Source organism: Nomia melanderi, chromosome 14 (assembly GCF_051020985.1).
Source record: "Nomia melanderi isolate GNS246 chromosome 14, iyNomMela1, whole genome shotgun sequence".
In the NCBI taxonomy this organism is placed as follows: Eukaryota; Metazoa; Arthropoda; class Insecta; order Hymenoptera; family Halictidae; genus Nomia; species Nomia melanderi.
This window is the reverse complement of record NC_135012.1, coordinates 12,080,975-12,102,277: the sequence shown is the minus strand read 5'-3', so window position 1 is coordinate 12,102,277 and position 21,303 is coordinate 12,080,975. Positions and strand designations below refer to the sequence as shown.

At 39.3% G+C, this 21,303-nt stretch overlaps 1 protein-coding gene across 2 annotated transcripts in view; it reads left to right on the top strand.

Moving 5' to 3' along the window:
• The first annotated feature begins 423 nt into the window (after positions 1-423).
• dpr1 (defective proboscis extension response 1) overlaps positions 424-21,303 on the top strand; it is a 441,194-nt gene continuing 420,314 nt past the window's right edge. For both annotated transcript variants that reach the window (XM_031981533.2, XM_031981534.2), the window contains exon 1: positions 424-1,570. In XM_031981533.2, coding sequence (XP_031837393.1) covers positions 1,495-1,570 — 76 coding nt within the window. In that variant the 5' untranslated portion in view covers positions 424-1,494. The remainder of the gene's footprint in view (positions 1,571-21,303) is intronic.

The window sequence follows — 21,303 nt, the reverse complement described above, 5'->3', positions numbered from 1 at the left end:
GCATTAAACTGGGAGGCGAAGTGGTCAAGGAAAGGAGCCGCTGCTCGTTATCATACATTCAAGCAGCCGGTAAACGCGGCGATCCCGATAGGATCCCGGCATAAACGTTCCCCAGTCTGCCGCGCGGTTCGACAAGAATTCCCCGGATTCTTGGTGAACAGGAGGGCCTCGTCCGGCGACGACACCCTTCAAAGATCGTATCGCGTCGGCGGGGCTGTGTATAGCGACGCTGACCCCGACTACGAGGCGACCCGACGTGCATTCCTGCACCGGTGCACGCCGGACCAGTCGCCCCTCGAGCGCGTGAAGTGGAAGCGGTGTGGCTGCGCGTAACCCCGTCCGCGCCTGGTGCACGGCAATCCGGCCGCGCATGCGTCCGCCGTGGTCGGATCCCCCGCAGATATTCACTTCGCGCCGCGACGCCAAGCGGCAACCCGCATCCGTGTATACGCGGCTGGTCCATGTGCGTTCAACGTCGTCGCGTGGGACGCCGACGACGAGGACGACGAAGACGCGTCAGTACAGTGTGCCTGCGTGCGTGTCCTCGCGGATCTACCTGCCACGATCATCCCCTCGATCCCCGTGGCGCACGGACACCGAAATAAAAGGGAAGCTCGGCTAGTAAGATAGAGGATCCTCCTTCGTCTATCAAGCTTTTAGCCCGTAGCGTCCGCCGAGATGAAATAAGAGCAGCGAGGGTCTTGCCGCGGAAGATGCGACCGAGCGAGGGCTGCGTGATCAAGATGATCACGGGCGATGAGGACACCACGGAGCGTGGTCACCGTCGCGGTTCCAGTGGATTTGGTCGCGCGACGCAACGGCCTGCTTGAGGATCTCGTGCTTCTCGTGGTACTTTCCGCCTCAGTGTCTATGTTTCCGGTGTCCCGATACCCGCGTGGATGCATTGGAAACCTGTCCGCGGGACTCGAGGAACGATTTATCGTGAGCAAACCCCGCACCGTCTCGGTGCCGATCGTTCCGAGTGATTCTTTCGGCGGATACCCGGAGAACCGTCGCGGATCATCCGATCATCCCGCGAAGTGCGAACGGGCTTCGCGGAGATATTGACTGCCGCGGTGGATGTGCAACCGATACCGGTTTATACGATACCATTGGCGATCGGGAGTTGCGAATGCCGGACGCTGGTCTGCGGATTGTGATCGCGGAACGACGATGATGCTCGGTTAGTCCGGCGCGTCCGAATGTTTCGGATGGTAACCGGCTGGTCTGGCGAGCGCGGTAACTGGAGCGAGTTGTGTAATACGACGGGTGTGTGTAACTAGAGTAGCGTGTTACAGGGTAAACCAGATAGGGCGTTAAAACGCGACCGAGGCATCGATTTTAAAGCTGAATTAACCGGATCCTCACTGTATCGGTTCACGGTCTCGGTTTGTGCGCGACACGGCCCGAGCCAGAGGAGCGGTGCTTACGCGGGGCGCGACGACGACGACGATCGACGGTGCGACGAACGTGTGAACCGAGAGTGTTTTAAAAATGTTGTGTCGTTGGCTCGCCGTACCGATACTCGCTGGTTTTCTCCTGGTTATCGAAGGGATCGCGGTCAGCCAAGGTACGTGGCCAAAAGAGTCTTTTGGAAGAATTTCATTTCCGGTACGCGGGCTCCTCGATTCGGCCCGTCGAGCATCGCCTCGGGGATCACGGGAAGGAGCGGACTACGCGGCTCCTACGGGCGCATTCGCATGCATCGCCCACTTTTCGAGAAGTTCGCGTATAACGTTCGCCACTTTCGAACCGGCGAATTGAATGGGAATGATAGCCGGTCTCGATTGTCTGTACGTGTTTGTGGTTCGACCTCGCTGTATTATACGGGACCGTCGAGCACGATGATCCAGTTTGATGGTCTCTTTTTTCGACCGGGGAAAATTGAAACGGATGGTATACACGTTCGATCGCGTAACGCGTGTGTCGCTTTAATTTCTAACGATTTCGAGCGCACCGGACGGAGGCCGGAAATGGAAAATGCCGGAGGAAAATTCTTTGGATGGTCGTTTCTCGAAAACTTGTTGTAAAGAATGACCACCCGGTTGAAAGGTTGAATCGATTTTGAAAATACTATTCCGCGTTCTGCGAGGAAATGCGTTTGCGGGGAATTTCGTTGAAGCGGATTCGTTGATTTTTGGAGCTCGCGAATCTCACGATTCGGGGAGGGTTATTTTGTATTCTTTTTCCTCTCGGGAGTGTTTCGAATGTGCGCGGAGGTTCTCTTTTGTATGAGTTCGAATGGAAATTACGCGATGTTAAGTGCACATTAGTTGCACTGTTGAAACATTCTTAATGGAGCTTTCAAATTCTTTTCAACTTATTAATGTCTCGTTAGCTATTTATCGATTCAAGTTTTATACCTCGTGATTGCTATAAATATTCAATTATTATATATCACGGGAAGTGAATTGAACACGTGTAACTTGGTAACGTAAATATGACGTTTTTCTATAAATAAACGAGTAAATCTCTAAATGTGTTTAGAATAAATTTAGAATAAATTTACTACAAAGGAATTTAAAAAACAAAATGATGAAGATATTAAAAATATAAAAATCTCTATGTTTACATACCGCGAGAACACTCTTGTATCTTCAATTCTTGAATTTAAGTCTTGAAAAATAACAAATAGTCTGAATAATTGTTACGACAATTAGTTCGTGATTTGTTTACGCACGGCATATACTTAACGACAAATTAAAAAGAAATTATATGGATTTTTAAAGTAACCTTTCTATCGACATATATAGATTGATAATTTCCGATCGTTTTATTGAAATTGCAAGAATCATGCGTTTCAAAGTGAATCGTGGCCATTTTTGTCGAGAATAGGGAACAGTCGAGAAGTTTGACGTAATTGTCACTGTACGCCTAATCGTCAATCCAAATAGTTCCACGAGCCTTGTAATGCTAATGGCAGCTTTCGACAGTGTTAACTACTTTGACTTTCATGCTTAGTGCTACATTCAGATTCACGCGGGTAATAACTCCGCAACCATAACAGATAGTACAATTAATTTCAACACTTTAACAACTTCATGCACAAGCATATAGGACATGCATTAGGACGCATCATTCACCTCCACGTCTCCATACTCTTGCATAATGCGGCAGCTCGCAGGCCCAAGTGTCTCACTTCAGCAGTTTATGAAGCACTTTAGAAGCGAACGAACCGAGCTTAAGTTCCGAAATGAGAAATTTCTGCTTAGTATGTATTAGATGTGCCGATGACTAATCCATTATTTCTTAATAATGCCACGCTGTGTCGTTCGAACAAACAGCACTTTTTCAATTTTTCGGTTTTCTTTGTTGATACGTCAACTTGCAGATTGATTTATTATATAGACTGAGTAAATACAAATAATCAAGTGACACGTTCGTATAATAAATAAAAACGTATGTGTGAACAAATAGTAACATTTGGAAGCAAAAACAGTGACTAATATTTAAATGGTTATGCCGTTTTGTGAATCAATAACTATACATGAAAGATAATACAATGTTAATTAATCCCACATTATATTACATTTCCAATTAATATGAAACATATTGGATTTTACTCACCGTTACAAACGTGCAAGAACAATGACTACTGCGTTATGAGATTATTAATAAAGCAGAATTTTCATATTACTACCATACAACGAAACCGATAATAGAAGAAATAACTTTCTTTTTATCTCATCTTTCATTAATAAATCGACAAAATCCGCCAAGCTAAAGAATTCACAGAACTACAACTTCGTAGACCTTGAGGCAATTTATTAGTATACAAATTAGGGAACCAATGATCGAACAAACCGAGCTTCAGTCTCATTTCCTACAAATTGACTTCACGAGAAGTCTCGCGTGAAAATCTGCTGCGTTAATTTATCGCGCGGCATAGCGTACAGTCTATCGGTGCACTTAATAAACGTTGAACGGGGCCTCGGAGTATGGTGACCCGTTCAAGGAAGATCCCGTAGACCGTCGACGCTTTCCATCTCCCGCATTAATATCGAATGTTCCGACACATTAACACCGGGAAGAACGTGTCGCCGTGAGCGATGGCTCTAAGGGAGGACGCGCGTTGCGCAAGGGCTTCGACCCCGAGCCCCGTTGCGAAATTCAACGGGGTTGCGACCGGCCGTTGTAGCGTTTTACGGAGCACGCGTGCTAATTGAATAATTAAAAGTCACTGCGGTCGTGGCGTCCATTCGACGGAAAATGCGATGTACGCGGGCGGCAACGACACGCCGTGGCAAAGCAAATAATCACCCGCTCGTAATTGTGCAATCACAGGAACACCGCTGCTCAAGTGGCAAGAAACGAAATTTCACGCGGGGACACGTGATCGCGCGCACGTTACGCTCCCGCTGGCTCGCCGCTAGTTGCGTATAATGGGATAGAACCTCATTGATTTACTATCCCCGTTCCGAGGATTCTCTGATTGTCGCAAAATAAACAGTCGGGACTGGACGTTAGCTGCGGCGCGCTCAAAATGCAGGTTACGGTGACTCGTTCAAACTCGTTTGCTGTAAATTACCGCTGCTTCGATAGATTTTGAGAACCGGCATTTTCGGTTGTTTGTTTGAAATAGAATTTTTTAATTTTAACCCCTTTCGTCCCGAACGACGTAAACATATCGAGATCTGCATTTTAAGGATCACTATTAATTTGTGTCTGAATTGATTATGATGTGATATTATACAAAGAGCAGAATTTAATAAGATGAGAATATAAAAATGAAATTAGTGAATGATTAACAAATCTTCGTTGAAGTGTTAATTGTATATGCCAGAAACTTATAAATTTATAAACGAAGTTGTTACGTTGATACTCACTTTTAAACTTCAAACATCTTAAATATATCTTAAATAACACATGAAAATTTACGAAAAATTATATTCTTACATAAACATTAAACTGTATATATCCACATAGTCGCGATGGATCCAGCTAGATCCATATTTTACCCGTAGCTCGTTTACAATTCACGAAACTTATTCTAATGAAAATTTTGTTCTTTGTTGGAAACTTGAAAATTAAATTTGAAGTTCCCCTAAATTTGTTACTAAGGAAACTCTTAAGTTCAGCAACTCAATTATTACTTCGGGTACTGTTGGAGATTTCTGTATAAAAACTGCTCTCATCCGTAGTTGAAGCCCAGTAAATGTGTTTACTACTACTTCACTTAACTGTTACACAGGGCGTCTCAGAAATTTTGGTACAACCAAGAAACGAATCACTGTGTAGACAAATCTATATTAAAAATATACGTAACATTCACCCTTATTAACAATACATTAATTTCAATTTCTTTAGGCGTTCGTTATAGTATTTAAGTGAAACTACTTATTTTCAAAATCATTCCGAATATTCGATGCTTTTAATATATCAATAATTGTGAATCAAGAAAATCGAAGAACGTTCATTTTTGTACGGTATACCAATTCTAGGCAAATTTTCGAAGACGATTTTCCTGGAAAGGAGAAAGTATCTCCCATGAGAAAATTTTATTCCATATATTAGAGATTCAAAACCTCAGTCGGCAACGAGACTCCGTAAGCTCGGGAGCATTCCTAATTTACGTTCATACAATTTTCTACAATTTTAGCGACTGAAGTCTCCATATAATTTAAACTCCGATAGTTTACTGTCTGTACGGTCCACTGTAATTTTAATAAACAATCAAGTTATTTGGAGTTTGCAGTATATTTTCGTTCTATTGTTTCTTTCTTATTGAACTAGGATTTACGAAATACTCTGTATGTACACGTGTATGTCGATGTTGAACATAAACGCAGGATGTAATCAATACACAAACTAATAGTAGCACTGGCTTTTGTTCTCGATTGGATCGAATCAATAATTTATCGGGCCCTCGCTCATTTGAGCATCGTGTAACTCGTATGTGCGTTCCATTCTGCTGATTATTTCCACTTTGTATTAATGGGTGTAAACGCGGCTAGTAGTCTATTATTTGTTCGCCACAATAGCGTCATACTAGCCGATAAAAGATAATAACATCAACGGGAAACCGGTAATGCTGTTCCATCATGTGACAACGAGTTTATTGCAAGTAGAAATACTGAATAATAGCCCGGCGTAATATCATAATACCATGTTCGAATGCGTAATTCTCAAACTCTATCAATCTAGTAAATAAAGACTAGAATCGGAAACGACATTAAACGTTTGCACGTTATTCTTCCGTATTAATTGCTATCGATCTTCAGTAAATTATCGTGTAACACTTAATACCGCAATATTTCGCCAACTTCGACATTTTCAGAAACTAAACAATATATTAAATAAAATAGGAGAGAAATTCAACTACCAAGGAAGTTAAGTTAATACATTTCAAGCAGTATAATAACAATCCTCTGTTTTGTAATTCATTTCTCTACTAAATTCATTAACCAGTTAACTGTGTTCGACGAGTATACGCATCATCGTAAAGCTCGACACGATACTACTTCTTTCAGCGTTGAATTCTCTATTTTTTCACATAAACATGTAAATCTTCTTTGTTTCGCTTTGATCTTTAAAATATACTCTACGTGCTTTCGTCCTGCGTTCGACGAGTACACGCTCCATTTTTTTACTTTATTGCGCGGAACGAGAGGTCTTTCCAACTAAATTCCACGGTTAACTGGTTGAAGTAACATCATTATTTCCACAGAATTGATAATTCTGTCACAGAAAAATTGAAGACTCGATACACGAGTAAATTTATTGCGAATATCTACCAATGATATGGTGCCACTGCTTTCGCAGATTAAACAATCTCGGAAATACCGTTTCCCTTCGAACAACAGGAAGCAAATAATGATCACTTATTAAATCCAATCAGTATTCTTCGTTGCGAGGCTGACTCGACGTAATACGCGATTAAAAATGAAATTCCCCGCTGCCGTCGACTGCACGGGAACGCGAAGCCAACGAGCAACTTCTCCGCAGACGTATTTAAGTAGGATCACGCGGATCGCGGGATCTTCGGGCGCTAACTAACTTTCACGGGGCGCAGTTGGGTAAAGCCTCATTCATCATCGTGTATTTCGGAGCGGCGCATTGTCCACATCACGTGCACGCGCCCCGGGAACATTAAATCGATTCCCGTTCACGCGTGATTTACCACGGCGAATTGAATCGTAAAGTGGTATCGCGTGCTTACGATTTTTCCTGTGTAATCGACCGCCATGAATTCCCTTCCAGCAACCCCCCTCGCTGGTCTTGGGCAAAAATTATTCGGAATAACGCGAAACGCGCGATCGATAAATCCGGCCAGATTGTTGTTCGCGAATAACGAATTATTAATGTATTTATCATTCGCGGATAATAAGTGCATTGAGTTTATTCAATTTATTCAGTTATTGCGAATGACTTTTGTGCGACGATACGCGTGATAACGTAAAACATGTAAATAACATCGCATCGCTGCCAACCGAGTTCGCAAATCCGAATTGAAAATAACGAATATAGGTTCGCCACATGAATAAAGAATAACTTCAATAACAAATGATCCTGTTGATTTTCTTATTCGTTTCAGAAGTGCCAACCCGAATGAAACAGTGACATCATGATTATTTTCTCACAGATCCAATAACGATTATTTATTTGTTGTTGTTATTCGAATGAAACTTTATTCGAATAATACCTAATCTTGTCTGTCCAATGACTGTTCTTTTATTTATCCAATGTTGGGCATCAGTCGAATAAAACTTCATTCGAATGACAACGAATAAGTAATTAATCACTATTCGGTTATTTACAATTCAAGTTATTCGTTATTCGTATCGGGGACCTATATTCGTTATTTATTACTCGCATTACAAATTTGGGTGAAAACAAGGTAACGTCATTAACGTTTCTATGTCATTATATGCAACCTAGGACTAAAGTTATGCAAAGTAACGAATAAATTCAGTCTACTTATTACCTGTGAATAAGGAATATATTAATACTAAACGCACCGGGATCCGACCAAACGACCAGATTTAAAATTCTTCGTTTTCCTTCGTTTATTTAACCTTATATAAATTCCCGTATTGTCCAATTAATCAGTGTCCAACGTTTGTCCTTCTTTTTGTTCCTGTTTCTACCAAGAAATTGTATCAGCTAACTTGTTCACCTTTATAGGTAGTGTCGGTTAGTGTTAATAATTCTGTTGGGTGTTCACAGCAGCGTCCTTACTTGATTAAATGAGACCGCTTGCTTCTTCGTTAGTGGACTGTATTTTTCGTGTGTACAATTATGTCTGAACACTAAGACGCGCTTGTATGATGTATTTCGTTCGACCGTTTTGAGTTGTCTGTTTCGCTGGTGATCTGCGAGTCAGATCGTCAGCTCCGAAATTTAAGAAAACACCCTGATTGGTTATCGCCAGAATTGACAAGTCCCAATCAGGGGCTTTCGAAACGAATCGTCTCCACCGTCGCTGCGCCCTTGGCGCGCCTAGTCTAACGAGGGTGGGCTGCTACCTAAGACACGCGGAGACTATGTTTTCAGCTTGGATACAAATTTCCTCCAGGCAAACCCCAGGAACCGAGTGTCCTTAGGATACCATTTGGTCGCCCTTCAGAAATATGCACTTACAACCCGTCGCTGGCTGCCACAGGGTGAAAGGAAAGTTTTGGAATTTGATTTCAAAAGGCCAATGAGTATCGCCGCGATGTGCCGTTAAAATACTAAACAATAAGAGCCTTTTTTGCTGTAAAGAGCTTAAGTCTCTGCATGTGTCGACGGCTCAACAAATTCGTTATTCGCAAACAGTGGTTGGATTGAATTTGTTCGTTGTTCTTTATCCGTAATTTCGAATAACTTTCGCTCAGCGCTGCATTTATCCGCCTCGAAATCGGTCCTCTTCCGGGGTGGAAATTCGCGGAGCGCCGGAGGTGCGCCCGCTAACCGCACGCAATTGAAAGTAGCTGACAACCGCACAAATACGAGAGAGCTCAAACAGCCGGGCGCGCATAATTTTCTACGGCGACACGGGACAAACAAGATTCTGGCCACGTCGACGGCTCATCCGCGCTTTACGCCACCGATGGGACCACGTTCAATATGTACTCATGAATATCAATCAATTCCATATCTAAGATTCTTTTGATTGGCTCCGATCGGGACGTTTAAAAACGAGTGGATCGTGTTATCAATTTTTTAAGGGACGATGGTTGTTTGGCGGAACGTGGATGACGGTAATCGAAGTGTTTGATGAAGCGAGGGTGGATCGTGGTACGGTTATTGGAGGGACGATATCTTTATGGTGATACATGGACGTTAATAATGGAAATGTTTAGTGAAATAAGAGAGGTTCTTATTACGGATTTCGGAGGGATATTTGTGGAATGTAAATTTCCGTTATTGAATTAGACATACATTTCCATACATTTCCATTATTGACACCCATTGAGTATCATCACCTTCAAAGAAGTAAACATCCACAAAGTCTCATTCCAGTATCTAAAAATTGAAAAAAGTAAAGAATCGCACAATTATCTTTACTGCAAATAATGCATTACGAATACATCGACATACTAACATCTCTATTTAAAAATCCAAATATTTGTATTATTAAAGAAGGAACTAAATATCATTCGGTAACAGCTTTCTTCCAACCGCCGCGCGCAAATGCATGTTTGCGTAAGGTTCCGCGCTGACCAAAAACAAAGTTTCCTTTCTGGGTGAAATTGGCTTGAATGTCGCGCGGCTCATAAAAATCCAGCTCATGAAGCGTGCACGAGGGCAAACACAATGTCGCAAAATACGGTGAAAAGGAAACGTTAAATCGGATTGGCAAGTTTCACTTCATCATTTCGCTAGCCGAAGGAAAGGGATACGGGGATATCGGCTTCTTGTTTTCCGTCTTCGCGTCGCGCTCTCATTCTGCCCCGTCGGCCAGCATCGCGTGCCAGGAGTCGTTTAGCGGTTGCTTTTTCTTTCGAAACGAGAAAATTTTTGGAGCAGACCTGCTCCCTGATATGGTACGACACTGCCTCACTCCGATTCGCCGAGCAGGATTATTTTCTTCCGTGTATTTCCAGCCGCGGTGGCGATCGGAGGGAAACTTGTTAAATCTTTCTGCGAGACGAGCATCGTTTCCGACCTGCTCTTCGTTGACCGATCAATGCTCCCTGTGCGTTCGTAGAAAACATCCATTGACACGGCTTTTTTATGCACCGGCGCGACGCGATGCAACGTGCACGGGAGAGAATTATTGATCTGTTTATTCTGACAGCAACATAGTTTTTCGCCCTTAACCGACTCACCGTAGCTGACAAGAAAAACTATTGAACTCGGAAATGCGAACAATTATGAAGCTTACCGTGTAAGTGGAATAAATCAGGCCTAATAAATTGCAATTTGCTTTTCGAATTTCACTTTGAACCGGTGAAACCACCCCTTGAAAATGCAAAATTTTCTTTTCCGTGGATTATCTTGAGTATAGTGAGAGATGGCGGGACGAAGTTTCAACAGAAAATACATTGCTCTTTTACGTCTGTAAAATTGCAAAATAGAATTTTTCAAATCTTTGATTTTGATTATGAAAATTTTGTTTCATAATTTCATAGACATGAAAGAACAATGTATTCTATGTTCTGTTTGTTTAAAAATGTATATTCCATTGAATAGCATTGTAATTTTATTTTGGTTCATTAGTATTTAACGCGTAGGGGTTAATTTTGCCTGAGAAAATAAGTCTGAACGTAAAATAGAATTATCAAAAGTTGTCTGATAAGACAAAGAGAAATACGAAATGTTCCTAATGCACGACATAGCAGTATTAAAGTTTGCACTCCAACAATAATTAACTGAATCCTCATATAATCTAAAGAATTCACTTTCGAGGGGGATACGAATGAATGGATCATAAAGGAGTAGTCTTTTACATGAAATACCAATCTGCCTCCCTTTTAAATTAACTCACCGAGCATTATTAATTAACCGCTATAATGAATAAGTAAATGGAATTCATTACGTAGTCACTTTCATTTTAGCCGATACAGCTGAACGCCAATCCCTTGGAAATTAGAAGAAAATTAGGAATGCAGCGGTGCCGAGCGTTGCGGGATGAGCACGCGCGAACCAAATTAAGAATCGCGCTCGTTTAACAGAGAGATCCATGTGAACTGAACGGGCCGGATGTACTATAATCACGCGTATATACGTATATATGTATCACACATACATGCAATATATAATGGATGTATTTGAGTGATGAATGTGTGTGCAATAGATGAATGACGCGACTGCTGTGTGAGCGCGTTTTGAATGAATGTTCAAAGCGTTGGAATATTCTAGATTACATTGATTTTCTCCATATGTTAATAATGTTCTTTTTTTTAAGAATATTCCAAATATATGTGAAGTTAATGCATGGTGATGAAAGAATGTTCTAGAAACTGTGTGAGTGAGACAAGAGCAATATATATATTGCATGTATGTGTGATACATATTGTAGGAGAAAGATAATTTTATTTGAAACATAATTATTTAATCACAGCTCACAATGAAACACTAACTAAATTAAACAACGCACACACTATATACTCAGATGCTCTTGTCTCACTCACACACTTTTATATATATACACGTAAAACGGGATACGTTATCGAGTGGTGAGCACACTGTGACCCAACCTATGTAATACATAAAACAGAGCTCGGTTTCGCGATATAAAGCCAGAAGTCTCGCGTCAGGGAGCGCGGAGAGAAGCGTCAGAGCGCCGGCGAACTACGATGATTTATGATCCCTTATGCGAAAGGTTATGGAGATTTTTGCGGTGGCGGGCGTGTTCATTTCCAGAAAGTCGTCTGAGCTATGTGCATATCGATGGCATCGAAAGTTTCCCCGCGTTTCTCGATACTAAACGTGGACCCGTCGTTCACCGCTAAATAATTATCGCGATGTTTTTCCGTTATTGTTATCCTACTATCCTATTCTTATAGTGTCATGTTATTGTTATTTCGTTATTTTTATCTCTGCGATGTTACATCACAGTAGCGTGAATTTATGTTGTAATTGTCATAGTATGTGTCATTTGTTACTGGATGTATTCGTCGATGAAACGTCTTTAATACTAAAATTATCGAGCAATTGGACTGATTGCAGTTTCTATATTTAAATTATAACATATGAATTGAAACTTTGACTGGTACTTTTCACATTATTAAATTAATTTGTTTGATAGTTCCTTAGAAAATTATTCGTATATTTCTTTGAGAAAGAGATACACAGTTACAGCCTTCCCCGTTGAATCGTCGCTTATGGAACACCTTGTACAATTACTCAGCTGCAAGTGTGTATCTCGTAAGAAACTAATTTTGCTAACATGACAGTTCAATGCGCAGAGTGTTGCGTTCTATCTATCATGTTTCCCATTCTTGGCCTACATTCTCCTCACGCGAAGTTCATTCTCTGCGAACTACAAGGATCATTGACACTTTGGTGATCGACAGCGGGTTCGCGACTCAGCACGCCTAGACTCACCTTGCGCGTCAGCGTTCTTCGGGTACAGACCCGAGCGAAGAGCGTTGACACTTCATGTCACCCGCAATCACATTAGAGGTCAGTGCTCCTCGTGATACATTGAGATCGCAATTATAATTAAATTAGTGTAATTAAAACGATAATATCACAGTTCTAATTAAAAGTGCAATATTACGAAGCAATTGTAGGCGGTACACTGAGAATGCTATTTAAATAAGTGAAACAAATGATTTCATGTCAATTGTTGCGATCGAATATTCATGCTTTATCACACGTTGCTAGAATTAATTGCAACACGAAATTCAGGTGTTAACAATTTTCTTATGCGCACGATTATTAATTTAAATTTAAACGGAGCTTTAATTACGGTAAAAAATAATAAAATTGTTATTACACATGATTTGCACATATGGCTGTTAAATTTTCAACGCTGTTAAGTAAAATTCGATTGTAACACGTTGCAACTGTCAAAATTATTAGATCACAATATTTCGAGAAGATGGATTTTCTGAATTTTTTTTGAATTCGATATTGTTAGAAGCTGTTGCAGCTACTTTTTAAAAAAACTAATTTCTCAATTACCTTACTCATTCCGATTAGTTTCCTCGTGGTAAATATTACTGTAGCTAAAAGCCCATGAAGTGTGGTCATAATTAAGTTCTTATGTAACCGAACAAGTGTGCGTATGCATACAACTGTACAAATGTGTCGAAAGATCAACCATAGTTGTAACTGCAGGGCAGCTGGTAGTTTATATATATATTATTTGGATAGTAGAATGTTTGGAAATGGATGTTTAGATACTGCTTGTACTGCTGCCTTTGGTAAACAGTTGTGGTGGCGCCTTTAGTACTTCCCGCTGGAGGGTTCCTAAGCTGATACCTTTAAAACTGAGCGTTTGATATTCCTGTCCAAGGGAGGGTTTGCACGCAGCTACATTAACGAGTGCCCTAACAGGCCGCTAGGACTTGCTTTAATCGTACTCTGTTTGTTATAATTATCCCATAAAATTATTCGTGCGAGGCAAGAATCATTTATGCGTCTAAAATATAAAATGTTTCCTCTAATAGTTAAAAAGATTCAATTACTAGTAAAATTTAATAATAAAGAGAGTCGAGTAAAACGGAACGCTAATATTTTTCCCTGCTAATATTTTTCACTACGAAACATATTGGTGTTCCGTTTCACCCTACTCTGCCCTACTTTCTTCTATTTTGTTGTTAGGTAATCTTGTATAATTAATTATTCAGTAGACAAAAAGAATTTACCATTATTTACTTAATACAATACTACCATAAATTAAATAAATAATATATTTTCGTAATGGCTTGAATTATTGAAGTTCAGTAGCAAATATTGATACGACATTAAAAACATTAGTAGAATAATTACTGGTAAACCCAGAGTATCGATCGCCTTATCTACCCTATCGCCACCTGTTCGCAATTGTAATGGGAACCGATTTGACGAGCAAAGAGGATACAAATCACCGGACACTATGACAGTAAGTAAACCGCAATACAGCAATACTGGTATAGGGATTGTTCGAACGGTAATAGTTTAATGGTGACAATTTGGCGGTAATGTGTCTAGTATTAGCGCAGTTCTGCCTATAGATGGTAGCAAATTAGATGAAGATTTAGATGCGCCCAAGGCAAAGCTAAGTTCGGTGTACACGGATACTCGCGCACATGAACAACATACCGGGTTATGTACACTGAAAACGATGTCTCAAGTTCAAGAACGTGAGCTTCGTAACACATGGCCCTAATATGATTAAGGTTATCGCCTGGTGTTGATTTAATAGTGTATTGTTTAATACACATTCAAAAACCGTCGCAAGGTGTCAATAGTAAATTATTATTATACTATTAATTAGCATTGAACAGTTCCTGTTCATTTAAATGAAAGATTATATCATTTTCTGAAACACATTATTAATTACAGAAATTTATTTATCATCAGATATGTTATAATATATATTATTATATAATCAGTTCATTGTACGGTAAATGAAAATATAATTATAATTTTATTGTTTTCTGTAGCGATTGACTTTTGATTCATCCTGAGAATTCACTTTCGAAACCCGTAAAAAACCACTTTGATATTTAATCTCTGTGGTTGACATAAAATCACCGATTTTATTTATTTGAGTCGTATTTTGAGTATACCACCTGTAACATTCCGCGTAACAAAGCGTGTAATATGAAACGAGCTGATATAAAATCGTACACAGTGGCAGACTGTTTTTCGTTAAAATTCTGAAAGCGGTAGTGCGCGAAACGCCGTTCGCACTTTACGCAATATAAAAAACACTTGCTTCGAAATATTTGATATTAGTTTTCGTTTACGGTGGAATGTGTTTGTTTTGGAAGTTAAAATACATAGGAGATTTGAAAGTGTTGAAAATTTAAAGAATAAAATAACGGTGATGCGTGTTTACGTACGTTCACTGCAACTGACCATTTAAACGATATGTTATACACCAGTGAACAATAAAACAAGTTTCACGGCGCAATGAATATTAAACTACCGCAATTTTCTTCACATATTCCGCACAATTTAATATACAACATTAAGCTTCTGCAGTTGCAATAGTTTTTTACGTTGAAACTGTAGTACCGTAGTTTTAAGGCAGTGGGAAGAGGTAAATATAAAAGTAATTATCTATTCCTGTTTTTTTAAAAATAAAACATATTTAAAATACCATTAATACCACAAAACTATTTTACACTCAAGATAAACTGAATAATTAAAATTTTTAATTTTGCGAATGGATAAGAGTGTCTGTTAAAATAAAACAAACGTAATAATCATTTAATAAATTTCACGGTGGTAACCAATTTATAAAATAAGAAGTAAATATAAAAGCAATAGCGTCCCATTTTATAAATAAAAATCCACTTGGACTCGTTCTGCCAGCAACATCACGCCCAGTGCCACTATCAGAGTATCAATTTCTATGTAACAAATTACTTAGCAGCTTGAACGTCACTGCGCCTCGCGGAACTCGAAAAGTATAAAGGTTAGTTACGAGCATCTTACGGTATCGATTCCCGTAAAAAGCCCGCGCCGCCAGCACCTTTTATCGAAAGCTCTGTACGCTGTAATAGTGGCACAGCCTCTTTATCAATGACGTGAAAATCGTTTTGTAATAGACCGCACATTCGCGATACTCTCTATGAACATAAATTGTCTCTTTACGTCGTCGCAACGGCTTCAGTTTTTTCTATCATCCGAGTATAGAGAGCGACGCGGCATCGTTTACGACACGTTTCATCAACAAACTGCTTCAGCCCTTTCGACCACGGCGAGACACATATTTCGCGTATAATGTGCTGCTTGGCATTGATATAGATACGAGTTAAAAAATGTAAATTTTAGAGAGCTTTTATTAGAATGTCCATTTTTCAAAATACTAAATACAAATTGTCGTCATTATCTGTAACAATGTATGATATATAATTGTATTATATATACTATTTAACACTAAAACGTCCGAAGGGGTCAAATTGACCCACTTCAGAATTTTTATTTTTCAAGTATTTAAATCGTGAAGGCGACTTTGCGAAAGATTTTCAATTAAATTCGTGTATTCGCACAGATACAAGACTAGAGGACCGTCCGAACCTCGAGAAACGTATTGTTTTAATTTTTATATAAAGGTTGAAAATAAATCATTCCGATTGCTCGGTGGTTTTAGTATAAACGTTACCAAATAAGTTTCAAAATTGATACATGCTAATCCCCGGCGTACATAATATTATCAATTTTTGAAAAAGAGCAGAAGAATCTAAACACTAGAAAATCTGGTCGAAAGAATTCAATCTTCTCTCGACTTGTGCTTTTTACTTTTTTCATTCGTAACAGGAAAAGGTTCTAATGCAAGGAACGCACGAGTCTTTTTAATTACGGAGGCGCGAAACGAGCAGCGTGACGATACAATTACACAGCGCCGGTCCAGTTACCCGACGAGTTCGCAAGCACAGCTTTCGTAATTACCTGACGCATGCTTCGCATGATCAGTTTCAATTTGCGAAAAAAGCTTAGTCGGCAGCTGAAAAAAAGGTCGAGTCACCGCGAAAAATTTATCGAGCAGCGCCCGTAGCCACGGGACACCGATAGACGTCGGCTTTGCGTTCGCGTTTTTTTAAAAACGATGCTTTCCGTGACGATCCATTTTCCGCGGATAATGCAGCGTTTTCGTTCGGGCCTCGCCTACAAGGTTTTATCAGCAATTAATATTTTAATTCTGCAGTTCGATCATCGCGAGTCGAATAATTCAATTCGATGCGCAGTTAATATTGCTTTTGTTAGAGAAACAAGTTTCTAGATATAACTTTTATTCAATTTCTATACGATTTCAGTTGAAATCAATCTATGAAATGAAATATCGAATACATTCAGCAATTAGACAACAGATAATAATTAAGTAAACATTAATTTAGTAAAGAGAAATTATTAATTACATTATGAATTTCAAAATGAGAAGATATATTCATTATTGTATTATAAATGGTATTATGCTTCGAATGGTTTGCTTTCTGATATAATTATACCGAGAAGAAACAAGAATTAATAATATATTCTGTCGCGAATGAAAAATTGATTTATTTATTAAAATACTCTCCTACGGGATTCGAACTATTCTCGACGACCACCATTAACGTCCGACTAGAGGCATGCTCGTTATATTGAAACACCCTACCGGAAAATCAATTACATTCATGGTATGGCAAAGTAATGATATTAATTTTCTACCGAATTCGCCGAAAGCAACCCCCCTTGCGTGACGCGGGATTACGTGGATAACACGGAAGCCACCCCTAAACGCACCGTGGACAATCCGGATAATCTTGCGCAGTAGGAACGAAAATTCCCGTATTCTTTCGTGCCACGGGCGAATCACCGTCGTAATAATTACGGTGAATCCCTCGATTGAAAATTGAATGGTTCGTTATTACGTTTCAATTAGCAGGGCTCGATATTTACGGTAATTGCAATCAGTTAAGCTGTTAGGAAGCACCGGGTATTGCTAACGAGGAAAGGGCGAGGCAGGGAAGGGCGAAGACAAACGGAATTCAAGTAACATTTCACGCATTGTGGACTCCGTCGAGATTAATTCGACGAAAAGTTACAGTTTCTTCCTTTTTAATGAAGTTTGTAATACGCTTAAAAGAAACTTCAACGTGTAATGAAGAATTTCTCATAAGTATTTAGAATTTATGCGAATAGAGAGGAAAATTAATTGACGAAGCTCATCTATAAAAATATCTCTGCGACGTAAAGTGTGAAACATCGCATAAATATTAATGTTTCTATTGAAATTTAACGTCTCGAAGGATAACAGTATAAAAGCATATTAGGTTGTTGATTTATATTGCTTAGTAGCTACATGTTAAATACTTACAATCCCTTTGTCTTACAATATCGTGTCAGACTCATAGCGAAGATGTCTAATATGGTTTAATAAATATAAACGACATTCAGTTCCTTTGGGTTCGAATATAATATTATTTTCCTTGCTAACAATTTGTACGGTTTAGAGGAAATCTAGAGATAGAGTATGGAATTTTTTGTTTTACTAGTATATTAATGATAAATACTTAATGTAACAAGCGCACCTGGAAATTTGATCGTAGGGCAAGGAGATCGAAGTAATTAGGTACCGTAACCGTATAGTACAATACACTTTGAACTTTATACACGTCCAAATTTGAACATCGTAATTGCTAAAGAATCTCTAATAAGTTAGAAGCCACCATATCCCGGTGAACTGAAATTAAACTTTGACCGCGTCAAGTTACCAACCAAAAGTGTTATAAATTCACGAAATTCACGAGGAATCTATTAGATCGTTCAATGCTAAAATCACAACGTAAATTTAATTTCCTCTTTCGCCCAGCATTACATAAATTAACGAAGTCGTTACACTTTGATGATCATAGCCGTCCCAATAGTTCCGTGGGTTTAGTATTCTCTTTGCAATGACTCCGGTGATTTACATTAAATTTGATAACGAACATCGAAAACTTGTCGGTCAGGAGCGCGTTGCGCGCAGGAAACTTTCGACGCCGAACGTTCGTCGGAACCGCGCATAGTTAACTTGCCGGGGCCTTATAAATTCACGCAATAAAGTTGATAGCATTAAGGGATTGGTATCGCCGGTGAGCCGCGGAAGTGCTTATATATAATTAGGGAACGCTTGACTAGGCCGCGCACCGAGATGGCTACCGGAGAATTTCTCTAGCAGGAGATCCGACGTGGTTTATAGCGCAACTAGATAATGAGATTGTGTCGGGTTAATAATGATTGGTGCACCTAAGCGCGGCAGTTATGGAATCTCGCGCGCACGCACCGCAGCGATGATGTTTGAAGTACAATTCAGGCTCGGGTGGCTACTCACTTGGGAGAAATTGGAAACACCGTTGTAATCTCCTTTAAACGTTCAACTGCACGCCGGTGTGCCACTTTCGCGGCGAGCACGACGCGCCACGAGTTCATCGGCGCATCTCGCGACCGAGAGATTAATTGCTCCGATCTGTGAAATTTTCTGCTGTGTAAATTATTTTGCCAAGAGCGGAGCGGGGGAAGTTTATCTCGTTATGCGAGTAACTGATTATTCTAACGATGAAACGGAAGATGAACAATTTTCAAAGATTTTTGCCAATTTGTCCTTGTAATGTGACAGACCCGCGATGAAAATTTCAAATCGAATTCGACGAATCTAAGTGTTAAATCCTTTTCCGAGAATTTATTGTGAGACGAATGAAAATTTGCCGAGTGATAGTCGCTCCGATTAATACAGAAAAATGGACCTAAGCGAGAAAATGGAATCCATAGAGAATCGGTCAATTCGTATTAAAGTTCCAGTAGCTGCGGTGTTTACGCTCCTTTATAATCCTCTTAAAACCGTTTCACACGGTTAGAATGCCCGGGATTTCTATTATCACCGTCGTTACTTTGCCTGTCAACGCAGTTTCAGGGTATACACTTTGATTGCAATTGAATATCTTTTTTATCGCGATCGACGCAACATTTGTTTTTTTTTGCGAATTATTTGAAACGAGTAAAGTTGAACAATTTTATTGTTACAATTTTTTTAATTTCTGAAACAATTCATGTCATAAGGTTTGAAAGATATTCAAAATGAATTCGAACAACTCTAGCGATTGCTTTTGAAACTTCGTAATGTTCAAATTTTCGTAGGGACTTTAAGAATCCATTGCAGGTCTAACGAAGATTGCTAATTAAAACATTAAAGATTGATACCTTCTAGAACTCCGTACTTCATAACGAAGACCCTCTAAATGACGTATTTACTGGTAAATCCCTCTTTGAAAAGAGAACGGTAATTTAAACGAATTATTCAGTTTTTTAATTATCCGTAAGTGAATCGTAGAAAGTTCGGAAACAGAAGTTTCAAGAATTGAGCACGCGAATAGGTCGAGCAAATTGACTGAATAGAATACTAACGAGCTGAATGGATCAGAGAGGTTCATGAATTCAATTGACTAATTGCTACGCTCTTTTTAAACGTGTGCCTGTATTCGCCGCGTGTATCTCGATTTTTACGACATTTTCCGTGTCACATACTGCACGAAATTATACAAATCGCGAGCCAATTGAATGTCCTCCATCGAGGTACAATTAATTGAAGAAAATATAAAGGCGCTCGATGTATCGCGGATCATTGGGATTATACTATAATACTCTATGATCTGAAATGAATCAGGAATACCCTTTCAAGAATAAAAATTCCTTTTCAAGATGACGTTGAATGCATTAAAGTGAGCAATGAATAAATTAAAATTTTATTATCTTTCTCCCGTGAACTTGATGTCGCCAACTTTATACTGGAAGATTGAACGTAATACCGTTTTTCATTAAAAGTTCTTTATACAAAATTCTGATAATCTGAAAAATTTTAATATTTAAAATAATCGTATAAACTGATTTAGATTCTTTTATTAACAAATATATACTATTGCACAAGTCGAATTACCTATATGTATTTTAATATAAGTAATTCAATAAAAAGCACTATAATATAGAAACGTGTATATTTCATTTAAGAAATTAAAGGTCATGTACATTTATTTAAAAATATTATAAATATAACAATTTTTCGTATGTTATTGTTTCTCTCGCTTTCTATGTTTCTGCACAGTTATCATTCACAAGGAAAGCGTTAGTCAATAATTCTATTAACACTCGTGTGTACAAGACACTTGACTATTGTAAAAGATACACTAAGAATCGACTTTAAAAATAAAAATGTACCGAAAATCAATAGCGACGAGACTGCAGTTCCAGCTTCGTTTCCAATCTATGAATATTTCAAACCTGTTCAACGTGTCCGACTAAAGTGTCTCATTACTACTTGCCTCGACATTAACGCTCACGTTTCAGAAACATTCGAAGTCGATCGTCTCGTCAACGAAGCATTGTACGAAAAAATTATGTTGCACGTTTTGGATACATTTTCGCACGTGAATCCGTCCGATTTTTCCTGCCGTGTATCAGAATACAATATAAAGAAATTTATGCAAAAGAATATTTAATAGACACGAAAGATAGCGAAAGACGAGAAATATTGAGACACACGTTGGGTAAAAATACGAACAATAATGCTGTATCGGAAAAGTAAATGGACACCGACGGATAATAGGCAAAAATACTAAACTCCTCAATACCGCGCGGATACCGCTTAAAAGTATTGGCGGCGACCGCAACGGCGCGCGGACGGAAATGTCATTTCGATAGGGACGATTAAAGCCATCCGAAGGATTCACGATCGCGCGCGATTAAAAATACGTGATTTCG